The 24,652-nt window shown below is 42.5% G+C and overlaps 1 protein-coding gene across 1 annotated transcript in view; it reads right to left on the bottom strand.

Moving 5' to 3' along the window:
- shroom4 (shroom family member 4) overlaps nt 1–24,652 on the bottom strand; it is a 97,345-nt gene that overhangs the window by 9,522 nt on the left and 63,171 nt on the right. Inside the window, exons 3-6 of the mRNA XM_005752656.1 lie at nt 18,611–18,829; nt 7,931–10,820; nt 2,984–3,045; nt 44–740 (exon numbers count right to left, since the gene is read on the bottom strand). Of these exons, the coding sequence (XP_005752713.1) occupies nt 44–740; nt 2,984–3,045; nt 7,931–10,820; nt 18,611–18,829 (3,868 nt within the window). The remainder of the gene's footprint in view (nt 1–43; nt 741–2,983; nt 3,046–7,930; nt 10,821–18,610; nt 18,830–24,652) is intronic.

Raw genomic sequence — 24,652 nt, 5'->3', positions numbered from 1 at the left:
GCAGAGGTGATTCAGCCTCCCTTTCTCTATGGGGCGGAGCCACCGGCCTGAATCCCCTCCTGGAGAACATGGGGCTAGGCGGAGCAACGGTAATGAGGCGTTCCTGAAACTGAGGCTGATTCTGATTGGACGGGGCGATTGTGCGTTCCTGGGTTTGACTGCAGCTGCATCTCGGACACCCGCCCTCCACCACTTCCTGCCTCTCTGGAGGAAGACTGAAGGACCTCTGCCTGGAAGTGTCAGGTGGAGGGACGTAGGTGGACGAGTGGGCTGAATAGTGAGCCCCTGGAGAGTTGAAGGAGGCAGGGATGGAGTGAGGAGCAGCAGAAGCAGATGAGGAGGAGAACAGGGCGTGGTGAGACGCTCGCCGGCGGTGGAACTGCTCCCACTTTGGGGGTGGTGGTCTTGGAGGAGGGGGTGTCTTCTTCCTGTTTTGCCTGGAAACACTTGATGCATCTCCACGTCTCATGTTGCCTTCCTCCACCTCACTCAGGGTCTGGCTGGTTGCCATGGAAATTGAAGGGGACCAGCGCTGGCTGCTGTCGAAGCGGAGGTCGTTTTCGGACATGGCTCGACCTCTGAGATAAAGAGGAGCTGGTGGAGGTGCAAAAGCGTAGCCGTTGTGGTCATCGGTGCTGCTGTCTGTGTGTCTGAGGCCCCATCGAGGCTGCTGGAGGTGCTGCTGGTACTGACCGATGTTCTCTGGAGGTCTGGACTCCCGCCTCCAGCTTGGGTAGTCCCTTTTGTTGTGGAGAAAGTAGAGTGACACGAGAAAGATTATTTTATAAATAAATAGAGAGTGAGCCAAGCTTATAGATAAAGGAAGAGCTCAGAAACATCGCGACACAAATTCCTTGTAACAGAGCTCAGCTGAGGCTTAGTCAACACTAGCCTAGCTGTTTCTCACATTCACGCCACGTGAATTTTCAGCCTTTGCCTGTGATTTCTATATTTCCAACTTTGACAAAGCCTGAAATTTACAATTTAAAAACTTCTTCGGTTTCTTTTTGTCTAAATTTGAACAAAAACAGTTCAGTTCAAACGCCAAATGACTGCAAAAAACATTTATTATGACAATGTCCAAAGACTGCATGAACTGAGCATCAGAATGATGAAGAAAGGAGATTTAAGTGACTTTGAGTTTGGGATGATTGTTGCTGCTAGACGGGCTGGTCTGAGAATTTCAGGAACAGCTGATTTGTGTGGGATTTTCCCACACAACCATCTCTGTGGTGTACAGAGAATGGTCTAAAAAGAGAAGATGTCCAGTGAGGAAAACAGTGGGTGGGTGAAGAAGAATGGCCAGATTGCTTCAAGCCGATAGGAAGGTAACAGCAACTCAAGTAACCACTCGTTGCATCCAAGGTACGCAGAAGATGGGCTACAGCAGCAGTAGACCACACAGAGTGCCTCTGCTGTCAGCTAAGACCAGGAGACTGGGGCTACAATTCACACGACGTTTAGATGGCATGCTGAGGTTTTTCCTTGTATCATTGGTTCAGGCTGGTGTCGGTGTAACAGTGTGTGGATACACGCTGGTCCCCTTAGTACCAACTGAGCATCATTTAAACTCCACAGAGTATTGTTGCTGACCATGTCCATCCCTTAATGACCACAGTGTACCATCTTCTGATGGCTGCTTCTAGCAGGACAACAAACCATGTCTCAAAGCTCACATCATCTCAAACTGATTTCTTGACCATGACAATGAGTTCACCACACTCAAGTGGCCTCCACAGTCACCAGATCTCAGTCTAACACAGCACCTTTGTGATGTGGTGGAACGGGAGTTTCTCCTCATGGATGTGGAGCTGACAAATCTGCAGCAACTGTGTGATGCTGTCATACCAACATGGATCCAAATATCTGAGGAACGTTTCAAGCACCTAGTTGAATCTACACCATGATCAATTAAAGTAGCTGCAAAGGCGAAAGCTGTCCAACACTGTAATAGCAAGGTGTACTTAATAAAGTGTCTAGTGAACGTATATGTATGATTTGACACCAAGATCATGAAAATGGTCAATCTTGTTGACTACACCCTAAGTAATGAAGTTTTCCTTTATCAAAGAAGCAAAAATAAAATGAAGTGCTTGCCAGTTATCGACTGCGCTTACACAGACTGAAATCGTGAGCCTTGTGCTTGCTTTTATGCATGCTGGCAGGAGGTTCTTACAGTTGCACGTCACAAAACACATGCATCTTTGATCCTCTATTTAAAACTGAAATACAGGAGTTGCTACTGAGAGAAAACGTGCTTCAAACCTTGAAACTGAACAGAAAAGGTGGTTTAGAGCAGGTTGGGTTGAAAATTTTGTTTTGAATTGGTTCCAAATGCCACGTTTTTCACTAATTCTTCTGATGACATTGTGCTCTATTTGTAAAGTGTGTATACTGTTAAAGTTTTGAAAATGCTTTTGGAAACAGTTTGTTTGCCCCCCAAAATTGAGTCTTCCTGTTAAAATAAACTGCTAAATAAAAACAATCAAAGTACGAGTAACAAAAGACAAGATGGACATTTCCAGAGGGAGTATTCCTGAAAAAAAGCACATCAGGAACAAAAACACAGAGACAGTGAAAGTGGTTCAATTACAGTAAATGTTTCCTTTGTGCATACCATGCTCACTGAGCTGTTTCGGTCTCTGGTCAAATCCGAGCAGAGGCCCTTTAACGAGCACTATGCGTCCTAAATGCCCCTCCTGCTAACATACATCCAACCACATATCATTATGGTCACATTTGGAGCACGCGTGATTACTCCGCACACTTAGAGCTCATTACAGGCAAATCACAGCCGGGCATGACTGAGTGGGATTTCCGCCCGCCAGTGCACAATGGCCCGACCGCACCTAAACGCCTCCGGAGAACCACACAGGGGATGGAGCGAGTGAAAAGAAAGGCCGTGAGCAAATACGTGAAGATAACCAGGTCAGAAAGAAGAAGGGAAAAAAAAAAGGTGCGGGAGAAGAAGGAAGCGGCTCACCTCTCGGTCAGGCTGTACTTCCTGTTGAGCTTGCTTGTTTCCTGCTGCCTGGCAGGATAAGTCTGTGGAGAGATTTAATGGCGGTTAATAACACCAAAGGAATGAAGGAAGGCTTCAATTTGGAGCTGAGTGATGTTCAGCACACGTCCCAGCTGAAGGGAAATTAGTGTGTTACTCCACCCTGCAGTGGTGACGGGGTTTAGAGAGGTGGAGGTAACTTGTGCTGAGTGTGAAGCATTTATAGGTCTAAAACTTTTTTATTGTTATATAGCTTCAAATGCACTTTTGTTTTTAATATATTCTCCATCTCTACCTTATTTAAGTTGTCTTCTAAAAACGCATTTGTCTGACTTTTAATAATTATATTAACATTTGTTGTGTATTTTTGTGTGATTTAATTGTAAATCTCTTCATCTGTACATTTTCCACTCCGAGTTGTTTGTTGTCTTCCTATTTATAACTTTTCTTTCTTCATCATATCACATGTGCTCGAGTGAGGACTGTTTAGTAAGGCTGCGTTTTGTAATGGAAGGGAAGGCAGCGGGACCTTCATAACACTGAAAACACAGGGTTTACCCTGAAGTCAGTTTGCTGTGAATCATCCTTTGATCACTCCCCTGGCTGTCTTCTTTGTGGACAGCATTTTTGATGGACTGTTCCTGCTCTCTGCTTGGATTGCGTGCCTCGTTGTCGTTCTGTGTTTGAGTTCTGCTCTTTTTTGCTTTTGCTTTGCATTTGGGTCCTTTTCTCCCTGCACGTAACAGTTTCCTGCGATGCAGTTAAAGAGATTGCTAACCTCATCTTCGCTTTATTGCAGGATGTTTCTGTTTGTAGTACATGTAGCTTTTGTAGATTTGTTTGTTCACTTAAGATTTTATTTAGATAGGATGGATCGCTCCTTTCATCTCCTGCACTGTTGTCTATTTTACAGTCAGAGCCACTATTGCATGTCAGTAAAATAAACATATTTTGCTTCCAAGGAGCCGGACTTATTTTAAAATTGGTCTTGAGCAATCACTCTCCAGGCCTTCTTCAGTTGATCCATCTACTGTTCACTGAAGCCTCATTGGAAATGTCTCAGTGGACCTTCTTAAACAAAACAGGGAGAAACTGAAAACTGAAAATCAGTGGAAACAGGTCTGATGGAGTGATGAATCCATTTTTTTACATTTTTGGTTCAAATCACTGACAATATGTATGGAGGAAGTCAGGAGATGGGTCTACGGCCATCTGTAAAACATGGTAGAGGCTCTGTCATGGTTGGGAGCTGCATTTCAGCTGGTGGTGTCAAAATTGATGGAATAATGAAGACAGAAAGTCCCATGAGATTTTGATTCACTATGCAATATCATCTGTAAAGTGTCTGACTGGCAACAACTTCATTATTTTTTACCATGATAATGACCCCAAACACACTGTCAGTGTAGTAAAAGCATACCTGGACAGAAAAACCCAGAAGTGACACACTATCAGTCAGGGATTGGCCTCCCCAGAGCCCAAAGCTCAATATACTTGAAGCAGTGTAGGATCATCTCAAGGCAGCCAACATCCAAAGAAGAGCTTTGAGTGTCCTTCAAGAAGCCTGAAGAACTATTCCTGAAGACTACGTAAAGAAGTTAGCTGCCTAAGACAGTTCAGGCTGTGAACTCAGGTGTCAGATGGAATAATATGAAGACATATGAAGGGGTGGCTTAAGACTTTTGCACAATTTTCTAGAAGCTTCCAAAATTGTTGTGACTACACAAGGGAAACAGTGAGCGAACTCATTGCACTCTCATCACACACACACACACTATTTTCTGACTGTCTGTGATGCAAATCAGAACATTCAGATGGTTTTTCTGTTGGCACAGCTGGAAGTGAATTTTACATATTTGGCCGTCACTTGATGTCAGCAGAGCATAAAACCAAAAGATAACAACTAATAACAAGCTCTATTTCACAAGCACTTGGATGGCTCTTTGACTTATTATTAAAAGGGACTTAGCACTATTTATGACAGGTTTTGGCCATAACTGTTATACAAGAGAAACATTTTTATACAGGAAGTCTGAAACTGCAGAATAATGCTTAAGCTGTGAAATAAATGTTGTGGAGTAGACCCCATGCCCTCCCTCTGGACACAGAACAACTGACGGCTGCTGTCATTTAACCAGGTTGTTTACATTCGTTATTCTGTAGCTCTGCCACTGTGGTGGATGTAAAAAAGATTTTGTCCATCTGTCATCGACTCCCACCCAGTCTGCTTCCTGGTGATGCTGTTCGGTTCGTTATCATTCTTTACGTGGCTACCGTGCAGATCTCTCAAAGCTCACGACTCTACTGCTGCCTCAGCCTCGCCCTGTTCCCACCTCGCAGACATCCCTCAGTGGATGCTATGGCTGGTCTTAGTCCAATTTCCCCATCACCTCGTGTATAAAATCATGCCAAAGCTAAAAACAGACTGATAGAAGAATATTAAGCTGGAAACACGGCTGGATTGACAGCTTCATCTAAAAATAATTTCGTAACCAAGTCAAGTCTTCCAACTGATCGTAATCCGCTGCCAGCTCAGTGATTAACATGAATTTGTTTCATTTTGAGTATAAATAACAACTGATGGCCTTTGGGGAAGGATATATTGCTTCAAAGAGTACATTGTGTGTTTTTGTAATGACGTGGGAGGTAAAATTAGAAGGAAAAAAAAAGGAATCTGATTTTGCAAAACATCAATTGAATTTAAAGGCGCAGCCGGCCTCTTTTCACTCAGTGACAGACCACAAATAATAAAAGCGGCTGCAAAGATTTTGGTTTCCGTCCTGTATCCAAAACACACAAACATGACCACACAGACACACACACACCTTAATGACAGCGTAAACCTCACTTCTCAATACAAAAGGAAACCGCGTGAAATTAGTGAATTTTAAGGCTGACCGTCACACCGACACCTGGATATTAGGGTTTCCCCTTATCACCCATCCAGCACATCTGTTACCACTAAAAAACAATGGACCTTGTCGGCGGCAGAGTTAAACACACGGGGTTATCGCTGTGGCATCTAACCGGCAACCTTTGACTTGAGAAGAATGCCGACACGGAGGAGGCCGAGGTTCACGGCTCCCCGGAGGCCTTGGTGTGGCGTACCCTCACAGAAGTGTCCTGAACCAAACATATGCTGAACTCAAAGTACATTTAGTCCAAAACAAATGTCAGTGTGGATTGCTTGGTGTCGAATGATGAGGGCACGAATGTGCACGAGTTCACAGAAGAAGCAAAAGTTCAGACGAGGGTCTGTGCCCCCCTAAGTCGGATCAATTTGTGGTAAAGATGTAACCCTACGCCGCTATTATCGCTGACACAAGTGTCCCGCCGCTGCTCGTTCTCTCGCTCTCTAAGTTCTGCTGCAACAATCTGCTGAATGAGAATTTCAGACTGTGACCGCATGCAGGATAAGAGGCTCGGCTTCAAACCCACTGTTCAACCGCGGAGCACTTGGACCGAGCGGCCACTTAGCTCCAACATCCAAGCGAGGCCACTCGATCCCTTTGTGGTGCTGGTTGAAAGGAGCGAGATAGTTTTCGGTCTCCGGTGGTCATCTCAGCTTGGTCCAGCAGAAAAGTTTACTTTTCACTCTCTAAAGAGGTACTAAGTTTCAGTGCTGCTGGAACACTGGCTGTGATTCAACTTAGGCAGGCTGCCTCTCAGGATCATCGCCTCAATATGATAACGCAACGTTAACACAGAAATGAGTTTATTGGTAATTATGGCGAACAATGGTTTAGCTTGAGCGCCACTTGTGAATGCATAAAAAGGTGTTTTACACAAAAAAGCAAAATAAATTGGCATTCAACCCAACGAAAAATCATAAAGTCTGACTGACTGAGATAAGTATTTTTAACCATTATTTTAAAGCGAGGTTTAACTTACTCAAGCATAAAATAACAGTTTTGCTTAGTTTAAACGTTAACTAAGGTGCTTTTTTAAGGCCTTAAAAAGCCCTACAAACTAAATCAGCGCTGTAGACTAACCTTTTGCCACGGTTAGGTGCACATGTCATGTGACGGGCAGGAATCTCAGCGACCTCGACCTCAAGGTCAAGGTCAGAGGTCAAGTTTTCTGAAAATCATGTGAATGTGGTAATCCCATAAGGAAATTACCCTAGAATCCGGAAAATAATAACATAAGTGTAATTGTAAAAAATCTCAGACGAGTTTAAATTTCAGTGACCTTGACCTTGAGTTCAGAGGTCAAGTTTTTAAAAAATCTTTGAAGGAGTTTCACTGGCTGCTGCCAGTACTTTTACACATATAAAACCAACACAAAAGAGTTAGTAGAGCAATCAAAAAAGTATTATATATTATTATTGTGCAAAGAAATGAAAAAAAAAAACTTCCTGGCTATTCATGAATATTATTGTTATTATTATTGTTGTTATTTTTTTATTTTTTTATTTTATTTCCAACTGCTCTTAAATGTTTCACCTGTAATTTTCCTATAGGAAAATTAGATGTTTTATACCTTATTATTACTATTATTATATTACCTTATTATTATATTTTAAACTGTAATCCCACAGAGATCCTTTAACAGAGGCCAAGAATTAAAATATGGAGGTACAAACTTTGCTGGGGTTTCTTCCTGTTAAAAGGGAGTTTTTCCTTGCCGCTGTAGCCAAGTGCTTGCTCATGGAGGTAATTTAATTGGGGCTTCTTTCTAATATTTTGGAGTCTTCACCTTACAACATAAAGCAACCATTAGTAGTAGGGTTACTGCAGGTGAGGCAGAGGCAAAATATGAAGTGAACAAGTCAATGAGGGTTGTTTCGTTTTTAAAAGGGGACAGTAAACGAATTCTACTTTGCTGATGCTATTGTATAGTCGTATCTGGGGTATTACCATGTTTCCTGCTCACTTAGTTGGGGCAAGGTAAAAAAAATGGAGTAGACCCTTGGAGCATCCCTCTTACCTCTGCAGATGTGTAGCTCTGTGCTGAGAATCCCGGGGGCAGAGCTTGTCGGTTCTCTGGTCGCTGGGAAGGGGTGCTGACTGGATAAAAAGCTGATCGTGGGACGTGACTCTGGGTTTGGCTGTGGGAGAATATCTGAGGTTTGGGCTGGAAGTTGTGGAAGTTCTCCTTGTGTTGTTGGAAGTCTTGAGTTTTTACTGTGAAGCCACAGCTACGATAAAACTCCTGATGAGAGGTGAGCTGACAGTCTTCTTCCCTTTCCTTCTCTCTTTCTCTCTCAAGCTCTTTCTCTCTTTGATTTTGGAGTCGCTCTCGTTCTCTCGCTCTCTCCATTTCTTTTTCCCTTTCCAGCTCGAGCTCCCTTTCCCTTTCCCACTGTCGGACCCGCTCCTCTCGCTCTCTCTCCCGCTCCATCTCCCTCATCCTTGCCCTCTCCATTTCCAGTTCCCTCTCTTGTCTTTCCTTTTCCTGCTGCTTCTCCCTTTCTCTTAGCCTCTCCTCTCGCTCCCTCAACCTCTCCTCCCTTTCTCTCGCTTGTTCCCTCTCCTTTTCTTTCCGCCTCTCCCTGCTGTTACTCACAGACTGCCTCCTGGCCTCCACAGTATTTGAAAGCAGGGAGCTTTCCTGTGGTCCCCCCTGATAGGAATATCTCCTTTGGTTTGGAGGCTCTCCCCCTCTGGTGCTCCGGATAGACCCCAGGGCATTTGAAACAGACACGCCCTTGCTCGTTTGCTCAAAAAACTTCATTCTATCTGCAAACGGAAGGATATCAGAATCCTCGGTTCGAGAACCTGAAGACGAGCGGCCGTATGTTGATGTAGATGATGAGGTGAAAGCACAAACTCCATGACGAGACCCTGTTACTCCTAAAACGCTCTCATTGGAAACTCTGCACTGTCTGTCTTGATCAGGTTCTGGTTGGAGTTTGTGCTCAGGGGTCCAACGCCAACGGCGGGCCTTGCCAGCGGGAGCTGGTTCCTCCACAACTCGGATGCCAACACCAAAACTCGGGGCGCCTGGGTCCAGAATTTGGACAGACCTGGATAAACTATTGTTCTGAGGGTAGGTTAGGGATGGAGACTGAGTCTTTAAGACATCACGGTCTGATTCACTTGAGGTGTTTGATGGTATGACTGGTTCTGAGGTCTGGGAATCTTGGGGAAGAGAAGGAGTGGCAAATGTAGCCTTTGCACCGTCTTTCTGGGCTGGCTGTTCTGCATCTCCCTCCTCATTGACATCTGGATCCTCCTCCTGGACAGTTTCTCTACTACACAGTAACCCTCCTGGACCTCGACTGCGCTGAAGCTGGGCCTTTTTCCTCTGAATCTCATTGCGCAGGTTGGTGGCAAATCTCTCGCTTCGCCGGCGGTTCCTTCGATGGTTCCTGGAAGAGTTGGACTTTTTTGCACTTGCCTCACCTTCTACAACTTCTGGTTTTTTTTCTTCACCTTCTCCTCTGTCCACTGCTCTTTGCTCATCCAGTAAGGTATCCATACTTGCAGCAGCACTAAGAGGCTCAAAGTCCCGCTCAAGCATCTGCTCAGAGCTCAGTCTTTCCTGTGCTGACGATCCTGTGCTCTCCCCTGGCACGCTCACAGAGCGACCCCATGGCACGTGATGCTGATCCGGTGTGAAAGAACCGCCATTCACATTCAGCCTCTCTCTTGAATCTTTGTCATCTCCATCTCCTTCGAAGAACACAGATCCTGGGGTTGAGCATCGGCTACCTCCCCATTTGTTTGACGTGGCATGAAGGTGGTTTTGAGAAGCTTCTTGGTGTTCACTCATTGGCTGAAGTGATGAAGGGGACCACTGGCTGCTGCAGGGAGACAAAGAGGGCTCAGAAGGGTTTGATAGACTGCATGGTTCCACAGAAGGGCTGTCACTGTTAAACTGCAGCAATTGAAGTTGTGTAGCAAGGAGCTTCTCGGGAGCGCTGTGCCTGTGTAGCACAGTAGAGCAGTGCTTGGTCTGAGTGTGGGAGATGCAGGACTGCTCTTGAACCTCGGTGGAGGCTTCTGCAGGCAAGGTGTCAGAATCAGAGGGGAGGTTGGGATTTAAGGAAGTTGTCAGTGGTTCAGAGAGGTTTTCTGAGGTGCTCTCTGAGTTGTAGTCTTTATGAGCACTAGTGTCACATTTTATAAATCTAATATCTTCCGTCTGGATACAGTGTGTATCTAAAGTATCCTTCTCGAAATTCCCACTTTGACCTCCTCCTGGTGCAGGGAAGCCATTATGCATTCCTGATTCAAGATTAAGTGAGAGCTTGTTTTCTTCATAATAAGAAGAAACACCAGAACTTTCAATAGGAGCAGAAGCACAACGTGGGTTGGTGGAATTGGGATGACTCCGGGTTGCCCTAAAACTATCTTTTCTGGTTGGAGGCTGAGGAGGGTTCCTTTTTCTTTCCATTCCTGTTTCTCCATTTCTTAGAATCTCAAAGCCTCCACCCCTCCGTTCCTGCTCGTAGCAGCAGGACGAGGGCCTCTCTTTTACCTCGATGGGCCTTGGTCTCGGCCTAGTCAGTGATCTGGACTTTTGTGTGATCAGCGGTGCCTCATCTTTGCCCTCACTAGGTGTCTCGCAAAGGGTTGAGGTGTCTCTAACAGGGTAGCCTTGACAAGACAAGAGGTTATCCATTGAGTTGGCTTCACCGGGTCTCAGAGGGACTGTCGCGTAGTCAGATGTGTTTGAGCTGGCGGAGAAGGAGCTGTAGGCAGAGTCTCTCTTATTGTTGAAGAGGGTGGGATCGACTGGTGAATTATGGGAGTCGGAGTATGGCTGCGTGGTGGGTGTAGGTGTGTCCAAGCTCTCCATGGAGCCCAGGGAGCTGCTTCGGTCAGTGGAGGAGTAAGGTCTGGACAGCTGACTCCACTGCATGGACAAATCGCTGCAGAGAGATGGAGATGCAGAAGGTCAAACGAAATGTTTCAAAAACAGACACTGGGTGGTGCTTTGGGTTATTTTGCAGACTAAATAAGCAAACAAACGCCAACTTGATCTTTGGACAACACATCAAAAACTATCCAGATTTTTTCCAGAAGGTTTTTTTTTTTTAAAACAAGGACTTTTCTGTGTTCATTTTGAAAAATATCTCTATTCACCAGTTTAAGGTGCTGTCAAGATTATGGCAAAATAACAAGTAAAAATATAACCCTAACCATAAAGCAGTAACACTGCACACAGCCTGATAAAGAGAAAAAGAGAAATGCACTCAATGGCCAATTAAAATGCAGCTTTGTTTTAGTTTTAAAAGCAAAATTAACCCTGCGTGTATAGTCAATATGATCAGTGGTGTATGCAATGGGCCCAGATGTTGCCATTGCTGCTGATTAGATACATGCCACCTCTTCCGCAGTGCCTGCAGAAATGTACACAAAACACGTGCGCCAAAATATTGGTGTACGTGTGGGTGGGGTTATAGGGTTAGGGGTGGGGTTAAATCTAGGGCTTGGGGTCATTACCACTGAAGACTTCAGAGGTAGTTTTATTGGTATTATTGAGTTTTGGGGAACTGTTCAACTATTCTTTGATTAGCATAGTTAAACAGCATTATGGATTTAGGGTTAAGCTACTTGCCATTATTAATTATCGAACAATTCACATCCAACACGTATTTGGTGACTCATCTAAAGATTAGGTTGGGATTAACATTCACTCCTGTTTTAGGAATTTTTACTAGATTAAAAACTTTACCCTTTGGGTTTTCCAACACACAAAAATGACCTCATTTACTCTAACCCTGGATGGGTTGACCCTACCAGCTTCATTTAAAGTAGTTTAAAGGTTTTTGCTGGGGAGCTGGACTGTAACAACTGCAGGGAAAGGCGGAGGAAAGTCAATACAGTATCAAAATCAAAGTAAATTTTAATGTTCTCTAAGCAACTTCATGTGGTTTCCAGAACACTATGATGTTACTTTTTGACTGACAAGACAGTTAATGCCTTTAAAAGCTACATATACTAAGTCATCTTTAATTTTCATACTGTAAGTTTCGATTACCCCGCCCTTCACATCCCATCCATACAACATTTCCACTGAACAGCTGGTGGATCTGTTTTCTATCAGTGGTGAGCTGAAGATCCACGGCAGCCCCATGCGTTTTAAAGCCCCTCGGAGGAAGCCTCTTTAGGCAGAGAGGGATTTCCTCCTCATCAACTCACGCTGCCTACAGTCAAAATGTCTAAGTCATTCCTTGATTCCTCTCATCCTTTTTCATTCCTTTCTTCCGATTTTTGTCCTACCCTGTCCCAACTTCTTTACATCAAATGCACAATATTTCCCCCCCCCCCCCCCCCACACACACACACATATATATATATAGCTTTTAAAAACCATTTTACTTTCTAATAACTATATATATAGCCAAAAAAGAGAAGCGTCTGTACAATATAATCTATCCTAGCACATTTGATTTAGATAAGAAAAAAATACTCCCCCAGCTGAATCAAGAGAGAAAAAAAAGGCAGATGAGAAACAGATGAGGTATCCCTTCTAGGGCAGACAGACATGCAATAAATGTCATATGTACTGTATATCAAATGTTGCTCAATGGACTCAACTACCCGCCACTCAACCGCAATGTTGGGTTTGAATTTGACCTGTGACCCATGTTACACATCATCCTCTCGAGCTGTTTGGCCCCCCTTGTAGTTTCGACTGTTTATTAGGCCAAAAAATGACCCCGTTTCCCCCAAATGACACAGAGGAAAAAAGAACAAAAGAATTCCCAACCATCTCAACTTCATGGAGAAAACCACACGAGACAGAATAACAGGGAGCAAAGGGAGAGCTTAGGCAGCAAAGATAGAAAAATACACTTCGTACATATTGTCTTATCAAGCGGGCTTTGAGGGCACCCAGTGTTCATGCGCTTGGTTCAAATCCAGTGCCATAAAGGCTCCAATAAAAACCTGCAGGCATTTTTATTGTGGTATTTCTTTTTCCTGTAAAGAGGAGAGAGTGGTCACTCACCCTTTTGTTATTTCTTTGGTGTCTTATTCAAACAATGGGGAAAGTTGCCAAGGAGACAGAGGAGGGGTTACAGGAGACAGAAATTTCTGAAGGACTTTGATCTCAAACCAACATGGGCAAGACAACCAGCAGACTATCTCCAGGCTGCTGCTTGTGGTATTCATGGTTTACAATTCTTTGCTTCAGAAACTTCAGTTGTAAACTATTCAACCTCAACTTACTCTTTTACGCTAAATACAAGTTTTATGCTCATGTATTCCAATGTTTTGATGATTTGTAGTACGCGTATAGGTCATTTTCCTTTCCATGCTCTTACCAGTAGGCTCTATGTACATGGTGTCTCTTACATTGGACAAGCAATGTTTCTGTGTTTGACAGCTACTGTTTTCCAGTATGGCTGGATAATGTAAGAATTATATGAGCCAACTCTTAAAACTTCACTGGCTTTTGGAACATGAAGAGGAATTTATGTCCTTTATATAATGATCATGGGGTAATAAAGTCAAGACTTTAAAGCCAATAATAAAATTAGTGACCTTTAACTCATTAATATGCTGTATAACAGAAGTTGTTTAGAGCTGCATATCTGGATATGCGGATTCAAACAATGCCTTGAGGGAACTGTGCTACTGTGCCATATAAATAAAATTCAATTGAACTGAATATTTGGTTTGATAGACTTTTACACCAGAAGCCATTTCTAATGCAGGGATCTGTGCCAGCTCCCAGGTTCAAACCAAAGATCTTTCATGTGTTATGTGAAAATGCTATGAAACCACCATTAAGCTGAAGCAGCAAACAACAGCTCTGCAAAATAAAGCAAACATGGAAATGCTGACAATTGCAGTTTCTCTAGTGTCCATCCAGACATGTTCAGGCGTGTTCGTCAGTCTCAAGCGTTCAGTACTAGAATGACATAAATGGGAGCCCTGGGAGTGGTGCAATATAAGTACATAAATCGCTCAATAAGATCACGGGTGTAAAACAGTGAGATACAATACTCTGACTGGCAGGGTGGAAAGTACGCTTCATTATCTGCATGAGAAAACAGTCTTTGAGGGAAGTGAGCAATGGATGGGAGAGGAGAGGCTTCTGTATAGGTTTGACCTGGGTGACAGAGAGAGGAAGAGAGGAAATGAGACGGGAGCTGGAGAGGAAATGACAGTCACTCCTGCCCAATCAGACGCAATGTGGAACATGTGAGTGTGAGGTTTGACGAAGACGCACCAGCACAAATACACAAACGCACGATGTGAGAGTTACAAAAGGCATACACACTCCTGTGAAAGCTGGAGATATTTTATCCCTACTTTACTTATTGCTTACACATGGTTAGAGCAAAAATAAAACACACACACACACACACACGGACTGTACAAAATGTACTCTCCTTCACACAAACACAGTTTATTGAACGTCTTCCTCTCTTTGTCCACATTTTCTGAGAGTCACACGACATTGTCCAGAGTTATGCCGGGAGCTGCCTCCTCATCCGACTGATGAGATCAGGCGGGAGAACTGTGGGAATAAGAACCCCCCACGCACACTAACACACACACGCACACATCATGTGGGACTATTAAAACAGTGGTACGTTAGATCACTGATTGCTATCAAAAGGAGAACAACTGACAAACAAAGACATAAAGGCTATTTTTACTGTGAGTCAATATACAGGCGGAGGGGACTTCCGTGTGCTCTTTGAAGGATTACAGTGTAGCTTGGTGAGATCATACTCTAATACAAAGAGTTTTATTCAACCTGACTATCCGATTCAATTATTTGTCACTGATGTATTACAGTAGCAGAAAAAGTTAGACTCAGAGCTGAAGTAATACTCGTTGATTAGGGAAATTTTCAATAAAAAGTAGCACTTTCACTAAATAATTAGTCATTTACACATGCTGCTTGACAGCTGGCCACCATATTGGATGTGCTGCACCCAGCGGTTGATGGGGAAAAAATGTGTAGTCCCCAACTGGATGGCAGTGGTTCCTGGGGGTTTCTGGCTCTCGCTGGGTGAAAATTCAAACTATGATCACAGCAATATGTTAGCAATCAAATACTCACAAGAAGGTCTGCCAACCAGTTGGGTGACACATGTTTTTCCCTAGTGACAGGTGGTTGCCAGGGGGTCACTGACTGGTCTGAAAATCTGTGTGGCTGGGACTTGAGCAATCCCATCGACTGCAATCAACCTCTGGAAACCACTCACAGCCGATCAGGGAACACTAGTTTTTCTCTCTTGGTTGCCAGATGGTCATGGATTAGTCTCTAGGCCTGTGTAAGTGGGACCTTAGTCACTTAATCCCACATTGTCAGCATGAGCACCATGATATCTATGTGTCAGAAAACATCACATTGACTTGTCCCGTGTCTGCAAAGCTACAAAGAATATAGTTTATGTCGAATGGTCTCCCACCTGATATTTTATATGGGCACATGGGCAAAACACTGTCAGAGGGCCAGAAACTCAACAAAAGGCAGCTTCATGTTAATGAATTTGGAGGGGAATGAGTAATGAGTCTGGACTGCTGTTTAACTTATTATTCCAATTATGTGCACAAACAAATCTTTTCTGTCATGAGTTTGAACATTGCAAGATCCCAAATGATGGATAAAAAGCTGTCTGTGCTGCATGTTTTAACATCGGGCGGTCAATGGGTGGCCAATGGGTGGCCAGGTATAGTAAATAATTTCGTAGTCTTTTGTTTTATTTTAGAGTTAAACCAGTTTAAAAAATTCTTTTAAAAGTCTTTTAATGTACTGATATTCCTTAAAAGAATCACTATTTAAAAAAATCATTATTATCTATATTCTTTTATAGACGATGGCATTTATTCTGACTTCAAATATTCAGTTTTAATGATTGCAAAATTGTCATCCTGGAGTCCATATTAAGACATGTTTTATGCTAACCTAAAATGACAGCAAACTGTGATTCTTTTAAAAGAAAAAGGGAATCTGTGGATGTTTTTGGGGCTGGCTGTTGTAAAATGATGCTGTAGATATTGAATTCAGTGAGTTTAAGGTCATTCAGCACCATGTTTCTCATGTTTTAATTTAGCCAGATAAGTTCAACATCAAATCCATGAAAAGTGGGATTTAATTTAGAAGTAATTTTGAATGGAGTCATACAGGACTTTTATGACTTAGTAGTAAAAAAAAGAAACCTGAATACTTCCACAATTTAGAGGTTTAGCAAAGCTGGGCTTAATGACATAATTATCTACTAACTCATGGCTCAATGAACAATTGCTAGAGTCCGAAGATCTGTAATTGGTACAGATTAATTACACCACATGGCAGGAAGATATGATACTGAAAACACACCAAAGTTCAGCCGAGTGGGCGTCTGAGATAAACCCATCAGCAAAACAAGGTTAGCCATTAATGCGTTGCTGTGTGATTTGGATTAGTCGCTGTGAAAAAGACCACACTGGAAAAAGTGTGACTCTTTCATGAAGCATTGAAATGTTTGGTGTCCAAAACTCAAGTGTACACCACCACTTTTTAAAAACTCTGCTTTTCATCAACATCTCAACTGGAAAGGTGAATTACTTAAACCAATTTCCACTCCACCCCATTTAAGTGTTATTCTACATCTTTCTTAAAACTTCTTGATTTAAACTGCAACTATTAACTGCAGAAGGCCAAATAACAAAACAAAATCCATCTGAATTTGTTGTTGCATCCTTTTCACTTTTAAAAACCCCGAGGGCTCTGAATGGATTTGCCACCGCAGCAGAAAACATCTTGTCCCCCACGAGCAGACGAACAAAGAGCTGGTCACCAGAGAGATCTGATTGGTTATTGCTTTGGAATGTTTAAATAGAAGCCAAAAATAGACCTGCTTCCTGTGTGGGCCATGTTGACATTAAAACAGTGATGTCACCTGCTTCCTGGCAATTGTTGGCTTTAGGGGCACAGTCAGAGTCACAGGGACCAATTTTTTTTTAAATCCCAGGTGGGGACTTGCAAATAATGGGATCATAGTGTATGACTAATATAAAGTATGATGTTTTTGGTGGAGCAGCAAAACCTGATTTGCTGTAATTCAGATGAAGATGCTCATCTTATATTCCCCAGCTTGTAATTACTCTTCCCCTCACTGAGGAAGCGACAAATTAAAGCCAGGAGAAAAACGAATCCCAAAAGAACCTTAAAATCAGAGATATCACGGAGCGCACCATATAAACAACAGCTTTACATGGAGATCATCTGAAACACACTGCGTCAAGACTACGTCAAAACATCTTGCATAAACCCTATCGGTAAAAGGTCTATTATCATTAATAGTCATTAGGGAAACAAAGTGAATATCTCTGACCTCTTCAGTTGCTTAGGCCCACTTTACACCTGCCATTTTTTGTGTGCGTTGCATGTTGTGCCACTGCTACCGCGACCAGGTTGATGACACAAATGTACGATCCTGTCAGATTTTACTGCCACTTTAAGAATATAACACAATTGAGGACTAAGAGGGTGTTCCTATGTGTTTGAAAAAGTAAATTTAAAGGGGACCTATTAAGCTTTTTTGTTTGTTTTCTGTCCTGTTATATATTTTTAATAATGGATGATCATAATAAATAATTAAAAGTTTCAAATGATGAGGTCAGCGTTTGTGCAAGTATTCACCACAAGGCAAACACTCAGGCTTAACACTCTGCTTCAGTTTTTTTCTATTCTTGGCTCCATATGATGTCAAAAAATATGGAGCAATACCCTTTATTTGGTATTCCAACTCTGTCACATGCAACTTCTGTCTGCTCAGGAAACTGAATTTCCCGGAGGAACCCACCCAAGGGATTAATACAGTTTTATCTAATCTATCTAATCTAATCTAAAATACAAAAGCCCCTCCCACTTGCTTTCAACCCTTTCTTTGAGCCAATCAGAAGAAAGTTAGTTTCAAGACAAAGGTGCTAAAACAGCTTATTTCAGCTAGATGATGAACTGGGGGTCTGCACTAAGGCTCACTATAGGATCTATTCCAAAACCGAATCCAATGTTAAAAATATGGAGCTAGAACACAAACGCTCGTGTTGTATCTTATATCTGAAAAAACATCTTGACTCCCTCACGGGGCTCAGCTTGGACCCAGCAGACCACTGGGTTTGTGCACCACTGGAAACCCTGAGGCCCATAAACATCACGCTCACAGGCTTCATGCTATAAAGACTTATGTAGTCCAGTGCCAAATGTCACTATCAACAATATCAGTCAGTATGATGAATGTCTACCTCGACCTTAAGCGATATAGTACACTTCGAAAGTATGTAAATATTGATTAAACCAAGTGATTTATTGCTCAAATCATCTTTCAAGCAAACAAACAAAGCTCCTGCTACTTTCACATTCTACATATGTGAGACATCACTGAAAATAGTAAGGCTTTTACTGCTTTACATAACTGCAAGCTTCAACATTTAATATATTCATTACGATAATTAGTTTAGTTATGAAAGCAATTCCCCGTAGTGATATAATCATGTAACTGCACTCAAATATAGAAAATCCCCTGTAGAGCACAAACAGAACTTTACATGAGCTCAGAAGATTTCATTGAGTGAAACCCACCTTTCTATGGTGGCTTGAGGTTAGAAAAATTGTCAGATAAAATTAGGGACCCACCTCTCAGGAGAATGCAAATAAACAGCACCACCTACTTAGACACATAAAAACTTTGTTCACACGTTAGCTCACCTGCTGTCAGTCGTGTGCCAGGGTAGTGTGTAAGGGCCGGGGTGGAGCTGCATGGCAGGTGGGGGGGGTGGAGGAGGGGGGAGAGGTGGGGAGTCGGCAGTGGGGAGGCAGGGTGGTGCTGGAGGAGGGGACGGGGGGGGAGGGGGAGGGGGAGGGAAGGGCAGCTCCGACAGCTTTGCCAGGTGCCAGGAGTGAGGCCTGATGAAAGGGACACTACGTCTGTGGAGACAAAAACAAAAACACACAGGTGAGAATCAAGTGTTTAATCAATCAATCAGCTGATCAGAGAGGAAATAACAGGGCCCCGATAGCCAATTTACCGGCAGTTCAATGGTACCTACTGCAGTGTCCCTGTATTACAGGAACACTGCGTTCTTCTACCAAAACACATCTAGAAACATCCTTTAGCACCACTTGCAGGCCAGTTGAATTTAGGGGACTCCTGAGATTTTGGTCAAACATAAAGAAGCGGCTGTGGTGTTGTATTTCCCGCCCGGATGCTTCCAGTGTGTCTGTATAAATGTGAAACATGCTTTTCCCCTGGCAACTAATGTGATTTCCTTGTTTTTAATAGGGCCGGTTTTCCTTTTTCCTACCTACTTCATGTCTATGGGATCTTTTTACCCACCACTTCTAAGCAGGATGTCTGAATATGATTAATATAGGCAAAATGTATACGATGACATGCTTGTTTGCAACCACAAGCCTAAGTGTCTTGGATCGTAAGAGCTCACATAAAATGTATCCCTACAGCGGCAGCGCCGTGCCAACCTAAATTCTGTGGAAACGGCTTCCTCGCAAGCTGTTTGGACTTCAGCGCTATGTCCATTAAAAACTCATCTAACGTGTACAGTAAGCCCTCCGGTCTGATCCAAAGCCAGGCATTCCAGTGTATCCCAAGATATTCACTAAGTCCCTTGTTCAGACTTCCGATCACATATGCTCGCCAGATTCAGCTCAGCCCCCCTGCAGACAGACTGCAAGATGGGCTGATTGAGCAGAAGAAAAGAGTGAGAAGACTAGGCAGTTAGAAATGTTACATTCCTCAAGTTTGAATGGACCTTTATGGTGGTAATCATATCTTTAAGAATAACACTGACTTGGAAATACTGTTGCTGGATGGAAATAACATACTCCTAGTTCCTCTATAGAGAACAGGAACTAAGAGGTGTGAGCTTGAATCAAACTGAAGTCAGAAAAGCTGGGAATTTGCTGAGAGACTTCACCCAGTGAGAAACTGACTTTAAAAAAGACAAAAGGTTCAAGTATCTGGTGCAAAAATCTTAGATGTAGAGTATAACAATTAATAAGCTTTAGTAAAAAGGAAGAGTTTTTGGAACCAAAAGGACGCTTTTGGATATTTAAATCAAAGAAAATCTCATAAAATTCAATTTCAAATGATTTTCTTTATTGTATTTTACTTCATTTTGACTTTTTGCCACTGACTTTGACTCGGCTTGTTTGACTTGACATTTTCTTTTACCTACTCATTGAAAAATGCCATCATTAGTCAAATAAGAACTCAAGTAACCTAAAATTTCACAAAACTGGCCCCAATTTCAAATACACTTCAACCTTGACTGGCATTTCGTCCTTTGACCTGAGAGCTTGACTTGTCCCAAAAGATTTAAAAGTGAGTTTGAAAACACCCGAAATACCACCTGGATGACATGGTGGATAATTATGACAAAAAAGGGCCAAAGTTTAATTCCCAACAACACTCCAATGAGAGGACTATTAAGGTCATCAAGCACAAAGTACAAAAAATGTAAAATTAGACTATTTTGGAAAAACATAGGGAAGTACAGTTTTAGGAGAAGAATGCAGATCCTGGCACCAAGAGGGAAAGGAAAGGACCATTTTTGCATATTATTGTTTATGATAAAGCAGGGGCAGGAGACCCATTTCCAAAATAAACACTCCAGTTTCCTGATTCTGGCTCCTTAAGAGGGATTTCTATCTGAACCCGCTGATTGTTCAACTCTGCTGACAATGTCCTTAAATTATCCCCTGAGAAAGTTTATGCAGAGCCTGCGTATGTGCGTCTACGCTCCTACGTGTATGCTGCACTATGTGTGGGAACTATCCAAACTTGACCAGACAAAATACCATTATTGAACAAAATACAAACATTGACAGACCCCCCCCCCCATTTCTCACTGCCACCTCCTCAGTTTCTCCAAGTTTAGCTTTCCAGAGATTGATTACTGTGAAAAATCAAATGAAGTAATGCCAAAGTCAGATGGAGATGGTATGCACGACAAAGGGTAAAAAAGAAAGGAAAAATGTGCCGACTTGTAGCTTAAAAGAAAACAGAGCGCTGATCTGCTGTTGTGCAGCAATGCAGGGGAGAAGGGAAAAGCTCTCCAAAACCACAAAGCCAATCAGTGCGTTTCCAAAAGGCTGAGAGCAGCAGCCAAGAGGGCAGCAGTGATCAAATTAGGGGATTTACAGCATGAAGAGCTGCACCTCCAACATAGGAATAGATAAGTGTTCTTACAAACTTGACTAAAGTGCTGTACAGCTTAAAACAAAACCAAAACAGAAAGTTTCACAGTACCAAAACTTGGATGAATGACTAATAAAGTATTATTAAAAAAATAAATCTCAGCTAATAAAATAATAAACAAACAAAAAAACCACAGAAAACATATTGTTTGAATAATTTCTGTAAGTCTCCATGCAGCATAGAAACTGACTGTGAGGCTATTCTACAGCTTTGGAAAAGCCGCCATTAACCTCCTGGCGTCCACACATGTGAACATCACATTTTGGGTTATTTAGACCAAAATACTCAGTTTTGACTACAAAATATCCCCTGATATTAGGGCTGCACGATTAATCGTTAGAAAATCGCGATCTCAATTCATACTTATGTGCGATCTCATTTCCAAATGACAACGATTAAAAAAAAAAAAAAAAAAAAAAAGACGATGACTGTACCGCATTTTGATCCAGGACGTAATTTGCATGAAAACAAGCGCTCACTCTTCCTGCTCAACAAATGACAAGGGCGGAGCCTTATACCACGTGATACAGAAGCTGTGCCGTGTGATGCTAAAATTAGCAGGGAAAAAACAACGGAGAGCACGTCAGGGATGACGAGAAAGTGACAGGAGAAAATCCGTCCCGGTCAACCACCCAAACATCAATAACGGGAACCTTATACAGCGCTTCCCTATACCGTCGAACTCCCGCAGGCACAAAGAAATTACGGAGGCTATCACTTATCACCTGACCAAAGATATGGCTCCCATCCACACTGTGCAAAACGAGGGATTTAGGAAAATGATCAACACCCTGGACAAACGCCACACACTATTTTTCTATTGTTGCACTACCTGCTCTATACACGCAGCGTCGAGCAACGGTGGAGACGGAATTTCAAGCAGTACCACATTTTGCGGCAACGACATAACGTGAGACATTTGTTGTTTTTATGTTTATTTATTGTTTTTATGTTCAGTCTCAACTGTTACGAAGTTGATGTGCAGTTAATAAGTGCAATAAATATTTATACTGGAAAAGAAAATCGTGAGAGAATCGTGATCTCAATTCTAAGCCAAAAAAATCGTGATTCTCATTTTATGCAAAATCGTGCAGCCCTACCTGATATCCACTTACGAGCACATTATACCGCTACTGTTCTATCGAAATTTTAAATGAATATCCTCATATGTGGATCTCATTTCTCTTAGAAACAAAAATCAGGTAAAAAAAAAAAATCTGCAAATTCTTTGTTTTTACATTCATCAGGTTCCAATATGTTCAAATATCACAGAGAAATTAAAAATGCATGCCGTGGAAGAGTTCGGGTCTTAGGAGGTTAAAGCACAGCCTCCTTTACCCTCTAATCCCGATCACAGGGCAATAACAAGTACTTCTTCTGATAATGTTACAGTGGTAGAAAAGGGTCAAAGCTGTTCTGAAAATTTTTGGTCAAAGATTATTTAAAATGAAGAAGACTGTGTTTAGTTCAAGTTTCCTAAACCAATTATTAAAACACAGGGTTTAAATTAAAAGCTGTGTTTATGTCAGTTACGAAAAAATGAAACAACTCACAAAGGACTTAAATATTGGTGTTAAATGTACACCGTAGGCATCTTATAACTGAAAACTCTTAGGAAGCCCTACATCCTAATCTGACATGGACCTCCATAGAAATCTACATGTCGCATCAATGCAGCCCACAATGACCATGATTGGCCAGTTGCATATCCGTTGAGTTCCCCTGTTCATTCTCAGATGCTTTCTTGCAGCTTCACAGAATTATGGGTAATCTCGCTGTATTTCCTGGAGGGTTAGTTTCTGAACTATTGGAATGGATGTAAGGGAATGCACAAAAGAAAAACAGCAGGGAAAATCTAAGGGTATATATATACTGTATATACATGCTACAGCAAGAAACTGACCATAAGAAAAACAGCTACCCAGGAAGTGAACAAAAAGTCCCAGTGAAAGAACCTGTTTCCCTGCTTAAAACTGTTTAATTTTTTGTTATTTGGACTTTTTGGCAAAAAAAAAAAAAAAAAAAAAAAAAAAGGCAAAAACTTTAACCTATTTTACTTTACTTTTACTTTTATTTATGAAAAACAGGAAACACACAAAGGACCCGGCTCTTACTGTCCTTTTAACCACGGTGACTGAAAGATCTGGATCAACGAAACAGGCTTAATAATAAATCCACAGAACTCCCACTTTCCTGTTCCTGACACTGTAACCCAATTGGCTACCTGTCCCCCAACTGGCAACAACAAGCAAAGAGGAATCACATGAAGCACATTTTTCAAATAATTCCCTGGCACACCCTGAACAGCAGCTTGTCCTTGACGTGGAGTCAAAGTTAATGAGATAACAGATGATAATTGTTCCGTTTTGACCGCAACCAATTGGGAAATTCAGTCATGTTGGCTCTACGTAGCGAGCTTCTACTTCAACATGTATTCTCTGGGAGTTATGCAGGTTTTTTAGGATCTTAAACAGAAGAGCTGGATGGAATGAGAGAAGTGGCAAGGAGACGAGAAGAAGACACAAGCTGGCGACAGCAGTCAAAGGCCGAGAAATTATAAATTCTCAACTCTGAATGAGCCTCTATTAGCGGATCTGCTGGAATGTCCCACTTAATGGTCAGCAACGGCAACAGCTGACTGATACCGCAAAGGTCACAGCGCATAATCTCAGTCACACACACTGTCTCAATACAGTACAGACCGAATGCCAGAAAGGCGGCTGGACAAACAAGTAAGGACTGAAACTGACTGAAGACACTTTGCTTTGGAGACAGGACGGATTCAGTTTCTTTAAAGATTCACAGCGACAAGAAGCTGTGGTTTTAAAATGAGCCAGAGGATGCAAATGTCCAGATTATTCCTTGTAAGTTTGAAAATAATGTTGCACAAAGGCTGTCAAACTTACCAGACTCCCCAAGCTGAAGTGTCCACTGTCAAACTGATCGGGTCTCTTCACAGCTTCCCTGACAGCCACAGTTCAAGTTCAAAGACACTCTGCTGCTTTAAGTCCCATACACAACACTCTCTTGCTTTTATGGTCACAATTTGGAAAGAAATTCGCCCTCAAGCCAGCTGAGGTCTGATAAGAGTCGATGTGTGACTTGAAAGTGGAGTCCAAGCCAGAGAGCTTGTTGTCCATCTGAGGAGGTAAAGTAGGTGGCAGGTTCTGACCAGGAGGGAAAAACCAACCGACAAGCCTCATCTCCCCTCTCCCTCCTTTTCCTCTTTACTTCCTCCCTTGCTCCTCTTGCTGGAAGACAAAACATGACTATTACTCCCTCCTGTATTCTGCATTTCTCTCCTTACTTCCCTCCCTCTCCCTGCCTCTCTCTCTCCCATCTCATTCTTTCCCTAGCTCTCTCGCCCCCTCTCAGGCAGGATGTGTGAGTCAGTGAGGGAGGAAGTATTGTGGAGGGCAGATAAAGTAGTGCACGGCTGCTAGAATAATACCCAGAGTTCCACACTGTTATTGTCTGACGGGGGTGTTCAGAGGTACTTCCTCCTTGTGTGTGTGTGTGTGTGTGTGTGTGTG

Source organism: Pundamilia nyererei, unplaced genomic scaffold, assembly GCF_000239375.1.
Source record: "Pundamilia nyererei isolate P.nyererei 1_Seehausen unplaced genomic scaffold, PunNye1.0 scaffold00370, whole genome shotgun sequence".
In the NCBI taxonomy this organism is placed as follows: domain Eukaryota; kingdom Metazoa; phylum Chordata; class Actinopteri; order Cichliformes; family Cichlidae; genus Pundamilia; species Pundamilia nyererei.
Note: the sequence above shows the minus strand (reverse complement) of the source record. Positions and strands in the feature narration are given on the sequence as shown.